Consider the following 22,578-nt stretch of genomic DNA (forward strand, 5'->3'; position numbering starts at 1 on the left):
GTAGTTTTATTAACATGCACTCTGTCTTTATTTCACAGGCTTGGACCCTTTTTTAACAACTTTGAAGTGAAATCATTAATTTGACTGAGGCGCATTGTGAATATCAATGGTCTCAATGGTATCTGAATAATTGTATGGTTAAATGGTAATGGAATGAAATACATGATAACATCTATAATTAATTTTCAATTTTATTATGTAGTGAAGTGCCAGCAAACATAGTCAATGTTGAAGATCCAGACAACAAATTCAATATATTCTTTCACCATCAGTATCATAACATAATTATACAACAGTTCATAGATGTAATAATGATAGATGACTATATACATTGCTGTTAAATAATGTTCGTAACGATAATCAAAAGGTGTTTGCTCCAACTCTCAAAGTTTGTAGTAGAGGTAGCACATGCCTCCTGCTGAAGGACTTCAGATTCTCCTATATGAGCAAAAGCCATGCTTGACATTTAAAATTTAATTTCACAACAGCAAATATATTACCAAAACTTAAATACACGTAAATAAATTTGTCATTTATTATAACATAATTAGGCTAATAAAACTGACACCATTGCATATATTTTTAACTTCAGTAACTGAAGAAAACGTATTACATTGCTATAAATAAAATTTCACAGTGAACTCAATTGTTTCATGTGCCCATTTCAGCATCTAAAATTAAAACAACAACCGACCAAATGTAAATTGCTTCAGTCTGTGTATTTGAAATAGTCAAAGTGCATGTTTATATGTATTACACATAATTATTACACGTCAACATGTACAAAAGATGGACGGTTTTGTGTTGAATTCATTAAATCAGTTCAAGTACATACAACCACACAAGTCTGATCTCAGAACAGTTGGCTTCATAAACCAGCAGGAAGACATGATTATGTTTATGAGCGTAGAATCTATACTGGACTGGAATTTCTTTTTACATTATTTTCTGTCAATTTACCTGTAACATGTTATGTTTCACATGGATTGAGTTGCATTGTAGGACGTTATAAGCATCAATGCACACTAAAGCAATACACTACCTGACAAAAGTCTTGTCGTTGATCCCATTTGTGAAAGCAGTGGCGGTTCTAGTTTAAATGGCACCCTGGGCGAAACCACCTCGAACATACTCCCTCCCCATCCCCCAAGAATTAAAGACACTATGTGGTTGACTTTATATATATTTTAAATATTTATTTAATAATAATATTTAAAATTATAATTATAAATACATTTAAATATATTTATTTATCTTCAATAAGTATAACAATTTGTTTATTATTATTAATATTAAAATTATACAATAATAATAATTATTATTATTATCATCATACAATTATCATTCTAAATAAATAACAAAAATGTATCCTAAATTTAACTGAAAAACACAACTGGAGTAATATTCTAAGTCATTTGCATGAATATTAATTATGACAGTTCAATAAAATACAAAAAAAAAAATGTTTTATTGAATTATCTGTTGTCTTAGACCCAACTCATGGCCGAGAATTAATGTTATGAAGTCTTAGTTACCTTCCTAACTTATCGTCATATGATTTAGTTTTGTCAACTTACACGTCGACGCATGCCGGCGTGCATGTAAACAACCGGGATCAGGAGCAGCACATGCGTCAATTTGTTTTCACCAGCGATGTTTTAGTTGCACATAAACTTGCGTGTGCAAAAAACGCCAAATGTCTTTATTCTGGGATAACCACTCTAAATAATTCATTTGCATAAAGTAAATCTTATCTCAAAGCTGTTGCTAGGGCACTTTTTTTTTTGCACTGTCTCCCTATGTCGTACCCAGCAAAATGTGGCCCTGGGCGATCGCACATATTGCCCATGCCTAAACCCGCCACTGTGTAAAAGCAATGAATAATAACGTGACTTCTAGTTGATCATTTGGAAAAGGGGTAGAGGGTAGATTTTTCCAATGAATCATCTGTTGAATTGCATCCCAATCATCACAAATACTGCAGAAGACCTATTGGAACCCACATGGACGCAAGATTCTCACAGAAATCAGTCAAGTTTGGTGAAGGAAAAATCATGATTTATGGTTATATTAAGCATAGGGGGTGTGCGAGAGATCTGCAGAGTGGATGGCAACATCAACAGCCTGGTTTTTCAAAACATTTGTGCTGCCCTTTACATTACAAACCACAGAAAAGGGCAAATTCTTCAGCAGGATAGCGCTCCTTCTCATACTTCAGCCTCCACATCAAAGTTTCTGAAAGCAAAGAAGGTCAAGGTGCTCCAGGATTGGCCAGCCCAATCATCAGATATGAACATTATTGAGCATGATGAAGATGAAGGAGGAGGCATTGAAGATGAATCTAAAGAATCTTGATGAACTCTGGGAGTCCTGCAAGAATGCTTTCTTTGCCATTCTAGATGATGTTATTAATAAGTTATTTGAGTCATTGCAGAGATGTATGGATGCGGTCGTCCAAGCACATGAGAGTCATACACAATATTAATTCTTTTTCCACTGCACCATGACTTTATATTCTATACTGTACATTATTTCTGTTAAGTGACAAGATTTTTGTCTAAGCAAAGTTAAACCTTACTGTCCTAATTAAATAATAAAAAAATCAAGACATGATCATATTTTATTTTGGTCTAATAAGCGTAATCTAGAGGCCTTTGCCTTTCATATAAGTCATTTCTGATACAAAATGATCAACTAGAAGTCAAGTTATTATTTGTTGTTCCTAAAACTTGGATAGGCAACAAGACTTTTGTCAGGTATTGTATGTGGAAGTAAACTTTTAAAGTTTGCACTTTAAATGTTTGCAGTCTCCAAATGTAACAGCTTTTCTTTCATAGCTCCCAAACATTCATAAAAAATCTTTTTCCTTTTACACTTCTCTAAGTCTGTCTGTGCAGAACACACATGATTGTACACTGACAGAAGACTCTTCACTCATCTCGACTTGGAGAAGATCATCACTACCCTCTTTTATATCTACTAATTCTATATTCACTAAATGACACGGTCTGCAGCTCTTGAAAGAAATGTGTTTAATAATTCACGGCAGACGCTGATCAAATATACAGTGCTACAAATGAACCAGCGTGTCTCATAGCATTAGTGCCGTGAAAATCAGTTCCTCTAAGGTATCGTGGTGTTTTAAAGGGCTAGGGCTAGACTTTTTTCTGACCGTTTGATATGCTAGCATAGACAGAGCTGGTCAGAGGAATGTAACTCTTCTCTGTGTAATCCAGGAAGTAGAGCGGATCACTGATGGTGGAGGGATTGAAGCCATTCTCCACCAGACCAAACTTCTGCTGCTTGAAAGTACTTGTTGTCTCTATAGATTCCTGCAGACACAAACCACATGGCATATTGAGCAAGAATATACAGTTTAAGTCAAAATCATTAGCCTCCCTGTTTATTTTTTTCCCAAATTTCTGTTTAACATAAAGATTTTTAACACATTTCTGAACATAATAGTTTTAATATCTGATTTCTAATAACTGATTTATTTTATCTTTGCCATGATGACAGTAAATAATATTTTACTAGATTTTTTCAAGACACTTCTATACAGCTTAAAGTGACATTTATAGACTTAACTCGGTTAATTAGGTTAACTAGGCAGGTTAGGGTAATTAGGCAAGTTATTGTATAACACTGGTTTGTTCTATAGACTATCGAAAAAATATAGCTTAAAGAGGCTAATAATTTTGACCTTAAAATGTTTTAAAAAAAATTAAAAACTGCTTTTATTCTAGCTGAAATAAAACAAATAAGACTCTCTCCAGAAGAAAAAATATTATCAGACATACTGTGAAAATTTCCTTGCTCTGTTAAACATCATTTGGAAAAAAAAAAAAAAATTCAAAGGGGTTGGGGCGTGCAAATATAATGTGACTGGGCACATAAGAGGGCATTTTTCTTCAGGTCCCAGTCCAAAGAGACAGTTACTGTTCACAAGTATAAATGGACAAAGACACGCTATACTGCTTATAAACATTTTGGACATACACTCTTGCATTCACATTCATACACTACGGCCAATTTAGCTTATTCAATTCACCTATACTGCAGGTCTTTGGACTGTGTGGAAAACCGAAGCACCCGGAGGAAACCTACCCGAACACAGGAAGAACATGCAAACTCCACACAGCAATGCCAACTGCCCCAGTCGGGGCTCAAACCAGCGACCTTCTTGCTGTGAGGAGATCGTGCAACCCACTGCTCCATCGTTTCAGAATTGTAGCCCATCCGCCTTAAGGTTGGACATGTTGTGCATTCAGAGATTCTCTTCTGCACACCTCAATTGTAACGAGTGGTTACTTAAGTTACTGTTGACTTTCTATCGGCTCGAACCAGTCTGGCCATTCTCCTCTGACCTCTGGCATCAACAAGGCATTTGTGCCCACAGAACTGCCACTGACTGGATATTTTTTCTTTTTCGGACTATCTCTACATGCCTAAACACAAATGAGTTGCTGCCATGTAATTGGCTGATTAGAAATTTGCGTTGAGTGAATTTCATACAAAGTCAATGCAAATTCACAAATAGAGGCTAATTTCTGGCAGCATAAAATACAAGAGATTTTCTGTTGTATCTTCCGTGCAAGTTAGTGTGAAGCATAAAAATCCTCCTCGTGAGGAATCTAGAGCAACAACCCCAACGTGTTTTTGCATAGTGGTGAGCCCTTCTCTAACTGTTCAGAGAAGTTAAAAAATGAAGAGCGCTCAGAGCTTCACATAAAATGAATACTCCATGCCTCGCTATGCTGTTGATGTTCTGAAAATGCTGTGCTTTCAACTAAAAAATACACTTTCCTCAGAAAAAAACACCTTGGTGAACACAACCATGAATAATTATTTTTAATAGTTTGTTTCTAATTATTTAAACAAAACTGACAATTAAACATTATGGGACATTTCCACTGTTATTGTGCAGAAATAAAATATATAATTTATTAATAACTTTCACAGGTGGCTCAGTGGTTAGCACTGTCACCTCACAGCAAGAAGGTTGCTGGTCAGTTGGCATTTCTGTGTGGAGTTCTCCCCGTGTTCGTGTGAGTTTTGTCCAGGTTCCTCGGGTTTCCTCACAGTCCATAGACATGCGCTATAGGTGAATTGATTCAGCTAAATTGGCCGTAGTGTATGAGTGTGATTGAGTGTGTATGGATGTTTCCCAGTACTGGGTTGCAGCTGGAAGGGTATTCGTTGTGTAAACATATGCTGGACAAGTTGGTGGTTTATTTCGTGGTGGCAACCCTGATGAATAAATGGGCTAACTTTTACAACATTACACCAAATCAGAGCATGTTTTCACAGTATATGTGATAGCTATGTACTTTTTTGGCTTAAAATGGAGAAAAATACAATAAAAAGAAAATGACACAGTGCATCATAAATCTATTAAACTGTGATTTTGCCTTAGATATAGATAAATAATAGTTTAAAGGTAGAAAAATGTTACAGATCACTGTCTTGAAGGGTATAACCAAGGACAAGGGGTTCAGCGTAACAACTTTAATGTTCTACTGAAAAAAGAATGTTTTAAAAATCTACTCGACATATTGGTTGGCCTGAGATAAATGAGTATACAAACTAACAGAACACATTTCTCTTTAACACAGTTCTATCTTATCTAAAATGAAGAGTAACCATTATGTTTATCATTGCCTACAGTTTGCATCATTTTAAAAACAATTCAGCTTATAAGCAATATATATAACAATAAGCCAAAATGTTACAAAGCTTTTACAGTCTACTGTAACAAATATTGTACTTAAACTGTATAAATTTACAACAGACTATAAAATACATATTACAATTTTTTGTTAAAATCTAGTTAAAATTCATACCTTTTCCCTAATGGATGCAATGTATTGTATTCTATTTGGTAACACTTTATTTTGATGGTCCATTTGAGTATTGGTAGACTGTCTGCTTAATATCTGTTGATACTGCTCCTTCAACAGACATTTAACTGACCATAAGAAACTTTGCAAGTACAACCCAAACCCCAACCCTAACTTCAACCTAACAGTCTACTTATAATCTAATGAGAATTAGTTGGCATGTACTGTTGATGCAATGTAACTTAAATTCAACAAACAGACCATCAAAATAAAGTGTGACCTTCTATTTTACTAAACTAATATGTATAAAGAAATAATATGATATTAAATACATATTTTTAATACAGAAAATTATATGCCACGCACACAGACACACACACAATATGTGGTTAGTTTTTGCTTTGTACCTGCAGCCTTATGAAAAGAGGTCGAGCATATGAAGGCAGTTCTCTGACAACAAGATCGAACAGCTTCTTCCCATCGAATGTGCACTCAGGCCTCACAGTCACTGCAGCCATACCAGCACGGCCCTCATTTCCTGTCCACCAAAACAACAGTGCATTTTTTACTTCCTGTGTTTTCTCTCATAAACCAATCACAAACAAACCCTGTTAAAAGTTCAGAACGAGGTTATAGATGACTGAAAAATGTATATCCATTTACTCACCAAGCCTGTATGAGCTTTGCAGAACACAAAGGATGATTTTTTTAAAGAACGTTACCAGATAGTTGACATTGACTTCCAAAAAATATGCTATGAATCATAATCTCTAATCACAACTGTCTACAAACATTCCTCAAAATACCTTCAACAGAAGAAAGAAACTCATATAGGTTTGGGACAAGAGTAGGTTGAAAATATTTTTTATGATTTGGTATGGATTTGTATGGATTATGCATTTATAAAATTCATAAATGCACAACACAATTCATAATTCCACAATTCCAAATAATCAATTAAAAACACAATTCATTTTTGTGAATTCACAATTCACAATTCAAAAGTAATAAGCAAAAACATTTCCCAAATGCTCGCACATATGCATCTTACATAAATACATTAAAAATGTTTACACAATTATGTATATATGAAGTTCGTGGAATTACTTTCCTCATTTATGAATTATGTTAGATGTATTTATGAACCACTGAATGTGCATTTGAAAATGCTCACACAAGCATGGAGTCATTTGAATTTGTGTGCTGTATTTTTAAGACCTTGCTGGCAGAACATGATTCATACACATGAGGGAAGGAGCCAAGATGGCGCTGAGGAAAGTTGTGATTTCGTAAACTGAGGAAAAATCGGGTAATTCTCACAAATAATCCAAAATAATCCCACGAAGTTACTGACGATTATCGACAGGTTGTGAATGGTTGGCATATTTGACTGACTGCCGATGTTGAAGTTGCCAGAAAAAACAAAGTTAGGTCATAGTTCAATTTCATGGTTGTGACGATGGCTGAAGATCTTGGTGAAGAGATGGATGTTGACACTACAAATGAGAAGAGACTCACTCATATGCATGTAAAGTTAAAAACGGAGGAAGTTGTGATTCTTGTCCAAACACACCAAGTAAAAATGAACCTTTCAAAAGACCAAAAAATTCCACTGTCCCATCTGGCAATCAAAGTGAGCTTTCTCTTAGTGAAGTACAGGAGAATATTATTCGAATTCTCTCAGAGAAGATCAATGAGCGATCTGACCAGCTTGAAAAGATGGTGAAAGAAAATTCTTCCAACATAGAAGCTTTGGGTAAATCCCTTACTTCTGTGCATGATGATGTAATGGTTTTGCAGAAAGAAAATGTGCTGCTAAAAAGTGCAAACAACCTCTTGGAAAAAAAGTAAAGGAAATGAACGTGAAAATTCATGACCAGGAGCGGTACAGCTGCGTTTGTATGGAATGCCTGAACAAACTAACGAAAAGGTGAAAATGAGAGTCATGGATGTATGCAAAGAGGTGGTCTCAGAAACAGACAAACAGGTGGTAGCAGATGGTTTGGATGTGGTGCACCGGCTGGGAAGACTTAAAACTTTGGACGACGGAAGAAGGGCGAATTCAAGAGTGGTGATGATACGATTAATTTCCCGTACAGCCAGAGATTTGGTCTGGAAAAACTCAAAAACAACGAGTATCTGACTACCAAGAGGATGCGGTTTAAGGAGGACCTAACAGCTTTTGACCTAGAGGCACGGAGTCGTCTTTACTCGTTACTCGTACTACGTAATTTACTCTTGTTGTTCTTTATAATTGTTTGAACATTTATGTCTTTTTCTTTGTTTTCTATCAATGTCAGAGGTACTCGTGATATATTGAAGAGAAAAGCTTTATTTTTATATTGTAAAGAAAAATGTGTAGATTTTTGTTTAATTCAGGAAACACACGCATGTTCTTCAGATGCAGTATTTTGGAAAAACCAGTGGGGAAAACAGATTTGGTTGTCATTTGGCAGATCTTACAAGATAAATTTACAGGGCAAATATTAAAATTTGAAAAGGATGATTGTGGTAGATGGATATTACTTGTTTTAGACAAGGATAATGAACAATTTATATTAGTCAACTGTTATGCAACTAATAACAAAGTGAATAATATGTTTTTTTCAAATACTGAATCTAGGATTTAACACTTCATTTCCATATTTCCTTCAGCCAAAGTAATTTGGGGAGGAGATTTAAATACAGTGTTTAATGAAACCATTGATAGATGGCCTCCTAAAACTAAACCGGGTCCTTCTACTGAATTAGATAATGTATGCTTAAGATTGTCTTACTGATGTGTGGCGACATAAGAACCCAGACAAGGAGGAAATTACTTGGTGTAATAAGGACTTGTCTCTTCATTCTCGTATTGACTATTGGTTAGTGTCTAATGATTTAATTAATAATTCAATGTCTGTATCGATAGAACCTTGTATAATGACGGACCATAAAAATTTTTTTTAAATAAAAAAATAAAAATAAAAATAAATTTGGTACAAGATAAATTAGTTAAAAAATATAATTATTTTTTATACTGCATATTAAAAGAAGTCAATTTAATGGTTTCGCTGCTTTAGGAGTACAATTTAAACTTTGTCAATTCGCAGATGATACAGCAATTTTTTTTTAAAAACAGATTTGAAATACCAAAAATTATTACATATATTGAGGAATTCACAAAATTCCTGTTAAATTGGCCAGTTTTCATAGACAAGCCCTTCTATCTTGGAAATTGGTATATAAACACAAATTTTCACCCCACAATTATTTCAGATGGAATAACAAGGATGTTTTATTTGAAAACAAATCTTTATTTTATCAGAACTGGTTCAATAATGGTATTCTGTTAGTGAGGCAGTTAATTAACCCTCATGGATATTTGTTATCTTATACTGAATTTCTTAAAAAAATTTAATTATCAGTTAAACCGAGAGAATTCGTTATTGTTTTGGATGCAATTCCAAAGGGTGAGGTCTTGCTTTTAAAAAATGGTATTTCAGAAGGGCTCGGCATAGGTAATCCTTGTGAAAACATTTTCATTGAAAATATTGATGTTTTAAAACAACAATGTAACAGTAAGGTTATAAAGAATGCTCTCCGTTCGTTGTGTCCACCTACAGCAAGATATTTTTGGCTTTCATTATTCGAAAATATTTCTTGCGTTAAAGCTTGGAAGTTGACAAATAAGTTTTGTTTAAATAACAAAATTAAAGAGGTGTCATTCAAAATACTCCATAGAATTTATCCTGCTAGACATGTTTTGGAAAGATTTAAACTTAATATTTCATATATGTGTGAATTTTGTGGTCAAGAAAAAGAAACAATTTTGCATCTTTTTTTATTGTATTTACTCAAGAATATTTTGGAAAGATTTGGAATTGTTTATTAACAAAAAAATGGAGTATAAGATAGAAATTGGTTTATTTGATGTACTGTTTTATTCTGATAATGAGAACCTGAACTGTAAAGGACAATATATTTTTAATTTGTTTATGCTGTTAGGAAAATACCTAAATACATAAGAAAAAGTGGGCTCAATGTAAACCAAACTTTACCCATTTTGTGAATGACTTCAAAGTATATATAAATCTTTTAGAACAATCACAAAACAAAAAAGAACTGAAAACATGTAATGCTCTGAAAATATTTTATTTCATGTAAATGTAATTTTACTTTATTATATATATATATATAATATATAATATAATATATATATTTAATTCTCTTTCAGAAACTATGTGAAATGTAATACCACTTGTTCTTGTGGCATTGAGTTAAAAAAAAAAAAAGATTCTTGCTGTTACAGACTCGGTCCCAGTCATTCCCCTCGCTGGCCAGCAGAGGTCACCATCCCCTGACTTTTAAGCATTACATCATCCATCTAAACTGATTGTGCACACACCTGAACTGAATCTAGTTAACGACCCACGCTTCCTATATAAACCACACTCAAACACCAGTTCATTGCGAAGTCTTGTTTAGCCCCGGCCAGCATTACTGAGCGTTCTTTCCTGTCTGATCTTCTGAGAATAACCCCGGACTGTTTCTGACTCTGAGTTGCCTTCTGCCTGCCCACGACCCTTGCTTTATACACGGATTCTGAACCACACCACCTGCCACTGATCTATGCCTGGTAAATCACTCTGTGTCTGTCAGCCGCCAGCCCCAAGACCATTATTAATTACTGTTGATGTGTGTTCGCACTTTAGTGCATATTGGATGTTGGTATTTGACTGTGACTAATAAATACTGCATAATGGATCCCTCCGTGTCAGTCTCCTCGTTACAGAAGACTTCGCCCAACATGGATCCCGCAGCCGTACAGGTTTAGTCCCACGAAGTCACAGCTCAAGCTCAGGTATTAACCACCCATCAGCAACAGTTATCTCATTTAACCCAGATAACAAATGAATTGGTGAAATCACTGCAAAACCTGCAAGCTGCTCCCACAGCGCAACTCACCGCCAACTACTCTCCAAGTCAACCATTTGTTGCACAGACCCAGACTGTTTCCGGGGTTCGTTTGGCATTCCCCGATAAGTTCTCAGGTAACCCAGCTAAATGCAAAGGCTTTTTACTTCAGTGCAAACTGTTTATCGCCCAACAGCCCCACCTGTTTAAGGATGAGAACGGTAAAATTGCTTTTGTATGTTCACTGCTCACGGGAAAAGCATTAGACTGGGCTACTGCAGTTTGGCCAGACAGCACCCCGATATTTCCCTCATTTAACGACTTTCTCAAACGTTTTTGCACGGTGTTCGATCATCCTGAGGGTGGTCGTAATGCTGGTGAGGAGCTTTTGTGTGTTCAACAGAGAGATCGTCCTGCAGCCGAATTCGCTCTGCATTTCCGCACACTGGCAGCGCAAACGGGCTGGGCTGATGATCCCCTTAAGACACTCTACAGGAAAGCTCTTAACCCGGAACTGCAAAAGGAGATGGCATGTCGTGATGATGGGAAAACATTGGACCAGCTCATTGAACTTTCAATCAGGTTAGACAATCTGCTTTGCACCCGTAATCCCTTGTGCTCTGTCATTCCCAGTCCTGTATCTCCTGAGAACCCCACTGAACCCATGCAACTGGGCAGAACCCGACTAACCCCCGAGGAACGTGAACGAAGACGGAGAAATCGTCTATGCCTATATTGCGGTCTTTCAGGTCATACGAAAATCCTGTGTCCCAACAAACCTCCGCCCAAGGCCCTTCCGGTGAGTGCCACCACCGTGTTCACGACCACTAATGACGTTCTGAGTGTACCCGTTTGTTTAAGATGTGATGAGATTGAGATCTCGACTCTGGCCATGGTCGATTCAGGAGCCGCTGGCAACTTTATTGATCACACGTTTGCCACTACCCATTCCACTCCTCTAACCTCCTGTAATTCTTCCCTAGCCATCACTGCTATAGACAGGCGCCCCCTGGGGGAAGGACACAAAATTCTGAACTCTGCCAATCTCTGATAACAACACCGTTGTCCTCCGGTTACCCTGGTTACAACTTCATGACCCCCAAATTTCCTGGAAAAATGGTGAGATCGCAAAATGGAGCAATAATTGCTTTAACCAGTGTCTACACTCTGTCCTCCCTGTCCAGATTAACACCATTGCCAGTACTGAAGACCCCGAATTATGTCAAGTCCCTGAAGCTTATCACAATCTCATCGAAGCCTTTAACAAACAGAAAGCTACTAAGCTCCCGCCCCATCGCGAGTATGATTGTGCCATTGAGCTACTGCCAGGTACAACGGCCCCTCGTGGTCGGATTTTTCCCCTCTCTCAACCAGAAACTGAAGCCATGAATACTTACATCTCTGAGGAGCTGGAGAAAGGCTTCATACGACCATCCACTTCACCTGCTTCAGCCGGGTTTTTCTTCGTTAAGAAGAAAGACGGTAGTCTACGCCCCTGCATCGACTACAGAGGACTGAATGAAATTACTGTCAAGTACCGCTACCCCTTACCATTAGTTCCAGCAGCCCTTGAACAACTCCGCTCAGCCCAATACTTTACCAAATTGGATCTCCGCAGTGCTTACAATCTCGTCCGTATCCGACAGGGGGACGAATGGAAAATCGGGTTCTCTACCGTAAATGGCCACTATGAATGCCTCGTTATGCCCTTCGGCCTAGCTAACAGTCCTTCCGTGTTCCAGGCCTTCATAAATGAGATATTTAGAGACGTGCTCAATCATCGTATACATCGACATCCTTATATACTCCAATTCCTTACCTGAACATATCCAGCATGTCAGAGCTGTTTTAAAACGTCTGATTCAACACCAGCTGTATGCCAAGATCTCTGAATGTGAGTTCCATCAAACCTGCATCTCATTTCTGGGCTATATCATTAGTCCCGAGGGAGTCGCCATGGATCAGCAGAAGGTCGACTCCGTCACGCAATGGCCACAACCTGAGACCATCCGACAGCTACAACGTTTCCTGGGGTTTGCCAACTTTAACAGACGGTTTATCAGAAACTTCAGTACAGTAGCAGCTCCCCTTACAGCCATGGTCAAAGCCAACAACGCTCGTCTGAAGTGGAATCCAGACGCCATTAGAGCATTCAACCAACTCAAGTCCCGTTTCTCAACCGCACCCATCCTGTGTCATCCTGATCCTAATCAACCATTTGTGGTAGAGATCGATGCATCCAACACGGGTATTGGAGCCATTCTGTCCCAGAGATCCCAAACCAAGAAATAAACTCCATCCCTGTGCCTTTTATTCCCGCAAGCTCAACCCAGCTGAGAGAATATATGACGTTGGCAATCGCGAACTCCTAGCCATGAAAGCAGCTTTGGAGGAGTGGAGACATTGGTTTGAGGGCGCTAAACACCCATTCACCGTTATTACAGACCACAAAAACCTCAAATATATCCGGTCCTGCAAGAGATTAAACCCTAGACAAGCAAGGTGGGCTCTATTCTTTACTCGCTTCGACTTCAAAGTCACCTACATCCCCGGTTCCAAGAATGTCAAGGCGGACGCTCTCTCTCGCCTTTCGGATGAAGAAACATTGGCTGAGGATGTCGAGCCAGTCTTGAAGGATCCCTTAATCCTAGCACCCATTCAATGGGATATCGAGAATGAAATCATTCAGGCATCTGAACAAAACCCTACTCCGCAGGCATGTCCCGAGAACAGAATCTTTGTTTCCCCGTTGCTTCGTGAAAAACTCAACCATCCCAGTCCACAACCATCCCAGTTCCGGTCACCCAGGCAGCACAGCTACAGTTCAACTAATCCAGTCCCGCTACTGGTGGTCATCTATCAATAGATGTGATCAATTTCATTAACAAATGCTCTTCCTGTCAGATGGCTAAACACTCCTGTCACCGTCCAGCCGGGCTGCTTCAACCCCTAGAGGTCCCACGTCGTCCCTGGTCACACATAGCCATTGATTTCATCACCGATTTACCTCAGTCTCAAGGGAATACCACCATACTTACCGTCGTTGATCGTTTCTCTAAGGCTTGTCGACTCCTCGCCATACCCAACCTGCCGACAGCTCTGGAGACGGCAGAACTACTATGTGAATGTGTATTCCGCTACTATGGTCTACCTGAAGACATCGTCTCAGATCGAGGTCCCCAATTTACCTCCCGATTGTGGTCTGCATTCTTCAAGAACCTCCAGGTCAACATCAGTCTAACTTCAGGCTATCACCCACAGTCCACCGGACAAACGGAATGCCTCAATCAGGAGATCGGTCGACTCCTGCGCACCTATTGTCACTCCAACCAGGCGGAGTGGAACAAATTTCTCATGTGGGCAGAATACGCGCAGAACTCTCTGAGAAAGTCATCTACAGGTCTGACTCCCTATCAATGTGTACTTGGTGTTCAACCCCCTCTATTTCCCTGGTCTGGTGAAACTTCCGAACTCCCAGCCGTCGACACTTGGTTCAAGAAATGTGAGGAGGTATGGAACGCAGCTCACACCCATCTAGCGCTTGCCATCCGAAGATTCAAAGAACAGGCTGATCGGCATCGTCGTCCTGGTCCCACGTATTCCCCAGGACAGTGGGTGTGGCTATCCACTCGAGATCTTCGCCTGAAACTACCCTGCAAGAAACTCAGCCCTAGGTACGTGGGTCCTTTCCAAATAGAAAGACAAATCTCGCCTGTTTCCTTTCGACTGACACTCCCTAACCATTATCGTATCTCTCCCACATTCCATGTCTCTCTGCTCAAGCCTGCTGTTGGTCCAGCCGAGGTGGATAGGGAGGTGGCAGCCGGTGAACAGGGTCCCCCGCCTATCATGATCGACGGAGAGGAGGCTTATCGGATCCACGAGATCCTGAGATCCAGACGCCGGGGCGGACAACTACAGTACCTTATCGACTGGGAGAGGTACGGCCCGGAGAAAAGATCTTGGATCAACCGTAAGGACATTCTCGACCCAACTCTGGTGAATGAGTTCCACTTGCAACACCCGGAAATGCCGGCCCCTCACCCCCGTGGAAGACCGCGGCGTCGCGATTCTTCTCACTTCAGGAGCCGTTCATTGGAGGGGGGCTCTGTTACCGACTCGGTCACAGTCATTCCCCTCACTGGCCAGCAGAGGTCACCATCCCCGGACTTTTCAGCATTACATCATCCATCTAAACTGATTGTGCACACACCTGAACTGAATCTAGTTAACAACCCACGCTTCCTATATAAGCCACACTCAAACACCAGTTCATTGCGAAGTCTTGTTTAGCCCCGGCCAGCATTACTGAGCGTTCTTTCCTGTCTGATCTTCTGAGAATAACCCCGGACTGTTTCTGACTGAGTTGCCTTCTGCCTGCCCACGACCCTTGCTTTATACACGGATTCTGAACCACACCGCCTGCCACTGATCTATGCCTGGTAAATCACTCGGTGTCTGTCAGCCGCCAGCCCCAAGACCGTTATTAATTACTGTTGATGTGTGTTCGCACTTTAGTGCGTATTGGATGTTTGTGTTTGACTGTTACTAATAAATACTGCATAATGGATCCCTCCGTGTCAGTCTCCTCGTTACACTTGCACATTGGCTGCGCCCGAAATTGCATACTATATAGTACGCTAAAAGTATGCGAGCTGAGTATGTCCGAATTCATAGAATTCGAAAAACGGTATGCGAGAAATACCCGGATGACCTACTACTTCCGGTGAGATTTTGGAGTGTGCATCCCATGCAAGCTGCGCTATCCCATGATGCCCCGCGAGACAATTCATTATTTTTTTTATTTTATTTTTTTAAATTAACTTTTATTTAGAAAAGAATGTACAATATAAATCAGGAAGTAATCTGTAGAAGACTGGAACACAAGAATTATACAATTACAAAGTGATGAGAACAATAAGTAAAAAGAAGTAATAAATAAATAAATTGAACAAAATAAAGAAAGAATACAGAAATAAAAAAAAATACAGAAAGCATTAATTACTAACATACTGGAAGCATGATATTTTCATAAGTTTCTATTAACTTGCAGAAATTTTTGTTTTTAGATAGACGTATAGCTTTAAGCAAGGAATCAATTTCCGCAAGACAATTCATGAATGGGAGTGAAGCGACTCAACTTACGCAGGTGGGTCACGTGATCACAACAAAATGGCAGATGTAGTACGTCCCATAGATATATACATTCGATGTCGCCTACCCTGTTGTTGTCTATTGGTAGGAATGCATCCATAGAGCCGCCATTTTAGTACAGGGTAGTGCTCCTTTGAAATGAATGCGGGACCAAGCTGCAGTGGAGGACTGGCCATCCAGAGCCAGAGAAATGCACATATACACATATATCTATGATCGGGAGTTGATGGATAAGTGATCGCTCAGGCATTCCTGACAAAAAGCTTGTGTTTGCGTGCATGGAAATGTACTATACACCTCTCTGTTCAATTTGATCTTATCTGTGTACTGAAACACTCCTCCTCTCCTGCTTTCACTTCTCATTCTAACGAAGGGAGCGATTCGTTTGTGAATGAATCCGCGTTATAAATGACTCATTCACTTAGCCGACAATAATACAAGTTGCTGGCACCGCAGCATCTCGTTGTCACATTTCTTTTGCATTGTTTGCTGATTTTATTCAACAAAACTAGCATAAGCCGAGTGTTTAGTGTGAGTTGATGCTACTTGGTGAATGCAGTAGGTGACTGTATTATCAATAACGTTACCTGTTTAGCACAAAAGTTAATAACATACAAAAACGTAAAAAACTAAAGCTTACCTATGAAATGTTCTGCCTTTGTGCTTTGTTTTCTTTGTTTGCTCGTTACTACACCCGTACACAGCGCTAAAGTCCAGCATCTTCACCCAGTAACACTGTCTTGACTAGTGTGGTTGAATGATACTTGTCCTGGGAGCACTGTACAAATATGGCGGCGCTATTGACGCATGCTCAGGGTCCGTATGCGATATCTAGTGTATATATCTATGGTACGTCCGAGTTCCATTCATATTGCTCACATTCATGCTGTATAGAACGTACTTTTTTAACAGCTGAGTAGTACGTTTAAAATCAAATGCAGTAACTACTGAGTAGTAGGCAGTTTCGGATACAGCCATGTTTTTTTAGAGGATAGTCTGTTTAGCCAATCGCGGTGAGTTTTTAATCCACCAATCAAAACACTCCTTATGGAACAAACTCAAGAAGCTCCACCATTTAATTATTATTATTTTATATTAATAAAAATAAGTTGTTTAAGCAGTATTTTTAGGCATTTGTAAAAAGTTAAATAAGCTGAGTAATGTTATAGCAAATCTTACTAAACAAATCACTGATTCAAATGAATCATTTAAATAAACGACTCGTTTAGTAATACAGTCATTTGCTGCCACCTGCTGGCATTTTCAGAATATCATTTTGTTGATCACCCAGTTATGTTTGAATTGAATCCCACAAAATGTTGCCGCTTTAATTGTTATATAAACGCATTTATTATCTAATTTACTTTTTGATGCAGATACATATATGCAGCACAATAATACTATATAAATCACTTAATAAATTGCTATCAGCCTATATTATTCTTATTAAATTGCAAAATTTAGTTTTAGAGATAACATTCTTCTTAGAGTCAAGGGAATTGTGTTTTGAATTTACGATTTGGAGTTGTGGATTTATGAATTTTATGAATGCAAATGTATTTTTTTGTAACTAATCTGGCTCCATATTTTTGGGTGTGCTAACACATAAAGCATATGTTTTTTTCATATACATTATTAATTAAGAAAAAAATCATTGATTTATATGTGACCATTAATCTCTATGTAATGAAGGGTTAGCAAAGTAATTATCTATATGCAGCTTGCAGGCAAGGTTATCCATAAGAAGACAGCGATAGTGGTAAATTACAACTCAGAGTGATTAAACAGAAAAGAGGTCAGGCAGGCAGCAGGCAGTGTAAACAACAATCCGTGAGGCAATCAGAGGCAGGCAGTCATAGAACAAGGGAAACAGTCCAAGGTCAAACACAAAAGTCCAACAGAGTAATCTGAGAACAATCATAAATGTTAGCCTGGGCTAAACAAGACATTGTAATGTGTGTGTTTGTCTTAAATAGTCCAGGTAATGTCAAACAGGTGGAACAGTAATAAGAACAAAAACATAAGAACCCCCCCCCCCCCCCCCGCCCCCCCCCGCACCCCCCACGGTCCAGACTCACACTGCATTTTTACATTCTGATGTGTGACTGTTCAGTTCAACAAGAAGAGAAGCGCTCTCGCTCAGTACAATGGAGATTGCTTTAGTTATATTGTTTCGCATTATTTTGAGCCGGTAGGGATGCAGTGACACAAGGCCGAATCTTTTGCTGAACAGATCCACCGCTTTTGATGCTAATATATTGTCATCAAAAGTTACCGTCCTGCACGTATTACGAGATTTGCTGAAGATGGCAGCTGAAGTGCAGCATCTTTGATAAACTATGACAGTTGCATTCATTGAAAAGTAAGATTGAATAAAAAAATCAATATGAAAGGGTCCCTTAAATGCTCGGTTGCGCTTTGCACTTACAGAGACGGGCTCTAGCCCAACCTTTACCAAACTAATGAAGATATAGGTCGCATTTACACTAATACATTTTAGTTTTAAAACAGCATTTTAGAATGAAAACGATCTGCGTCCACACTAGCGTTTCACCCAGCATTTCTGAACAACTCTCTGTCTACATTACACTGCTGAAAACGCACATCACGTGACCACACACACACTCTGGCATGCACTGCAGCATGCTTTGATCATATCTACCCATATGAGAGCTCTGTACATCGGACTGTTCATCATGATCTACTGCTAGATCAAAGCTCACTATATTTGTTAAACGTGATATTTATTTCATCTTGTTGTTTATTATCTAACAACATATTCCCTGACTTTGGTCTTTTGAATCTATTACTTGTTCTCAGGTAATGTGTTTTGGCAGAGCGCAAAGATAAGTTCATATATTAATTAATGTAACCGCGGATGGTCATATAAATATGCAGCTACACGACGCCTCAACATTTTTAATATCAAAGTTGCTAATATCAAAATGAAAATAGGCAGTTCCTTATATCATGTTTTCATTTTATTGTTAAGAAAGTGAAACAACGTATCCAGGGTGATATGAATGAGGGTATAAAGTACACTGTTCCCTTTGAAAATATACCCGACGTTCCCTCGGGAGTTTGTTTTCCATATCAAAATAGCAAAGTCTGAACTTACAAAGAGAAGATGCAAGACTGAACTGTGTGTAGGCTACTTAATATTGAAGAAAAAGCCCCAATCAGAGAGGCAAATGTATGCAGCCACGCCTCCGTTTTCAGATGTCTGCGTTTTTCCCCATCCACACTGAGACGGACCAACAGCGTTTTAGAATGAAAACGGCCTCTTCAGCGTTTTCAAAAAGCTCTGTTTCAGCGCTCGAAAACTTCAGCATTGTGTGGACAGACAGCATAACCATAGCAAAATGTATACATTTTAAAACGAAAACGTATTAGTGTAAACAGGGCCATAGAGGTCAAATGCACCCGGGCACAGTTTGGATAGTTTTGGAATTCTGAAATGAGTGACGCTTCTGGTGTGCGACCTGCTTTAGTGTTGTCACAATACCACAATAAATATCACATTACCAAAACTACTGTAAACCAATACTACAGCATTTTTTTCTTTCAAAATATTATTTATTAATAAACACTTTGGCCCTATCACACACCTAGCTCAATAAGGTGCAAGATGTGTATGGCACAATTTGTTGAAATTTTCAGACCAGCATAACGGTAATTTTCATGTTTTCTGCCACGTTGTTTAAAGAGCCCATATTATGGCTTTTTGAAAATGCCCTTCCATGTAGTGTGTCACACAGCTCTAAGTGAAGTGAAATATCCAGCTAAGGCTTAAATCTGTAAGTGTACAGTGTTTAAAACTATTGATTCATCTATAAAAGAGTCGACTCATAGTGCTTCAAACGAGTCGTCTTGATAACGAGTCATTAGGTGGAAACACAAGTAGTTGCACGCGCAAGCCCAGGAGATTTGAAACCTGCGGCCCCGCCCACTAACAGAAAAAAAGCCCCCCCCACACACACACACACACACACACACACACACACACACACACAGAGACACACACAGACACCGGTCGAATGAAGTCACGCTGTGCAGATGGAGCTTATTGACAGTTCACCCAAAGATGAAACCTTAGCAATATAGCCTAGCCTTGAGCAGATCGAGAGCCTCTGGAAACTACCTGCTTACAAAGAAGACTTCATCAGTTTGTTAAAGGAAGGATCGGTAAAGACTGTCAGAACAAGGATCAGTGGATCATGAATCAGTTTCTTCCCCCATTTCACCAGTGTAAGTACGTGCGATTAAAATTGTTGCCTCGTTTACTCTAGCTTGCAAATTATGCATTTAGTTGTGTTTTGTTACTTGTAACCGCGTGTACTGCATCAGGTTAACTCTAAATATTCTCATATCGCGTGTAAAGCCACGTTGAAAACGCGACGCGTGCCGCTTTGTTTATGGATAGTCAGCTATGTGTGTGTGTGTGTGATGTGTGTGTGTGTCTCCTCTGAGGACGGTCGTTTGTGTGAGTGTCTCCTCTTAGGAGGTTGATGTGTGTGTGTGTGTGTGTCTCCTCTGAATAGGGTAAAGCTCTAGGCAAAGGGTGATCAAAGGGACCCGTTTGTAAAGTGAGGACCGGGGGGGTGTCGCGGTTGAAATCTTAGGGTTGTAATCGCGGATGTAACTGAGGACGCGGAGGGGGAGGGAGGTGTCGCCGCCGCGCCGTCTCTATTCTGGACGCGCCGGCCCTGTGTGTGCGTGTGTGTGTAAAAAGAGCAAGTAGACTGCTAGGACATATCCTCGCCAGTTCTTGGACTTTTTGCTTGATAAAATAGTTAGTCGTCAGTATTTTCTAGTCCATCGTCTGTATTTACATTCACCCACTGGCAGCCAAAATCCACTATGAAGCGTGTGTACACTGTGACTACTTTTATATTGTTGATAATCTGCTGGGCATTTCACTCTGTCTCGCCCTGAAGCCTGTCAGTGTCGTCGACCAATAGCAGCAGGCTGTCATCGGTCCAATCAGCGCAGATTAGCTTCGCGCTGAGGACGGGTTTGGGTACAAATGAATCGCTGAACGATTCATATGGGAGTCGCTGGGATAATTAGGTAAAAATAAATGCAGATTATAAGACCATGAAAGTGTTGTTTGACCTTGCATGCATATTAGACTGTTGTTGGAGACCCTTACAACCTAAATATGACCCTATTTCATCTATAATATGGGCTCTTTAAAATAAAAAATCAATTTGCGCCACTTGTGGTCTCATGAGCGTGCTGGTCTATAAAGGAGGTGTGTTAAGGTGCATTTTTGGAGAGACTTTGAAGAACTGAAATCGACCGCACCATTGACCAATTGAAAACTGGTCTAAAGAGTGTAGTTATGTTCCTATGCAGGTCCAAATGCTTACACATTGCTTAATACACACAGAATGTCCAGCAATACAAAATATCTTTACATCTGAAAAAAAAATTAAAAGGAATAAAATGTTATTTTCTACATAAATATAAAAACCATTACCTCCATGCCTTCTTCACCTCTGGGTGCTTTTTTCAGTTTATTCATGACAATTTGCATTTGTTTAATGCTATTGTTATTATTATTATTATTATTATTATTATTATTATTATTATTATTATTATGAGTATTATTCATTATATGCATATTTATATTTGCTTTAGTTAAAACTTGTTTAGATTTGTCCACCTGTCATGATTTGGAGAGATATTCATTACCATAGGGCATAAGAATAAGACATGTGTTTGGATATAACTCCACTTTTTTGACCACATTTCGTTATTATTGTTCATTTATTTGTTTGCTGGAAAATACAACTGAATTTAAAAACAGTTTTGAAAAAATTCTTTGTGCTTAAACTTATTTAAATATGTCTGATGGATGTCTTCAGTGGAGTGCATACAACACAGTTTCCTTATCCCCGAAAGTAAAGGAGTAAAGTAAAAAGTAAAAGAAAAGAGGCTAAATGGGGAAGGCTTGTTTCTTATTGTCGCACAGATAGTCTGTTTAACTGTTTTCTCGCTAGTGAAGCATTCAGTTTTTTTACTTGCAAAGTCCACCATGTAAATAGGAAATTTGGCATGGTACGATGAAACTGACTCTTAAAGGAAAATGGGAGATGAGACTCTGATTGATTTAATTCTTAATTAAAGAATAAGCACAACCCTGTTAGACCATGCACCAGAAACCAAAAACACTGCAAAATAGTCCATGTGACTTTAGTGGTCCAACTGTAATCATATATAACTTCAAAAACACCTAAAATTGCCCTAAAATTGTAACAACATCTTTTTTGCCATAGTTTTCTCTTCCTTATCAGGTTGTCAGGGTGTATGTTTACTACAAACAACATGATCCATTGCCATTATAGTCAGCAGTGCAACACTCAAGTTTCATACTGCCTGTGTAGTAAACATGCACTGGACCTGATGTGGCTGAAGAGAGGACATAGGCAAACAAAGGCATTTTTACAGTTTTTTTGGGCACACAAAAGTGTTCTTGGAGTTTCATATGATTACAGTTGAACCACTAAAGTCACATGATCTGTTTTCTGGACTTTGAACGTCTATGTCTAATGGAGATAAATGAAGGTTTGAAGGGGATGAAGGAGATTGGAAGGAAATGAGGGCTTAATAACAAAAAAGTTAATTTGGATGAACCAATCCTTTATCACATTTCCAAGAATACTGTATAGTCATACAAAATGTA

The 22,578-nt window shown here is 38.8% G+C and overlaps 1 protein-coding gene across 1 annotated transcript in view; it reads right to left on the reverse strand.

Annotated features, from left to right (window-relative positions):
• Positions 1-2,036: 2,036 nt before the first annotated feature.
• slc27a6 (solute carrier family 27 member 6) overlaps positions 2,037-22,578 on the reverse strand; it is a 54,261-nt gene continuing 33,719 nt past the window's right edge. The window contains exons 9-10 of the mRNA XM_056466633.1: positions 6,248-6,378; positions 2,037-3,332 (exon numbers count right to left, since the gene is read on the reverse strand). Coding sequence (XP_056322608.1) covers positions 3,156-3,332; positions 6,248-6,378 — 308 coding nt within the window. The 3' untranslated portion in view covers positions 2,037-3,155. The remainder of the gene's footprint in view (positions 3,333-6,247; positions 6,379-22,578) is intronic.

The sequence above is a fragment of the Danio aesculapii genome, chromosome 10 (assembly GCF_903798145.1).
Source record: "Danio aesculapii chromosome 10, fDanAes4.1, whole genome shotgun sequence".
Classification (NCBI taxonomy): Eukaryota; Metazoa; Chordata; class Actinopteri; order Cypriniformes; family Danionidae; genus Danio; species Danio aesculapii.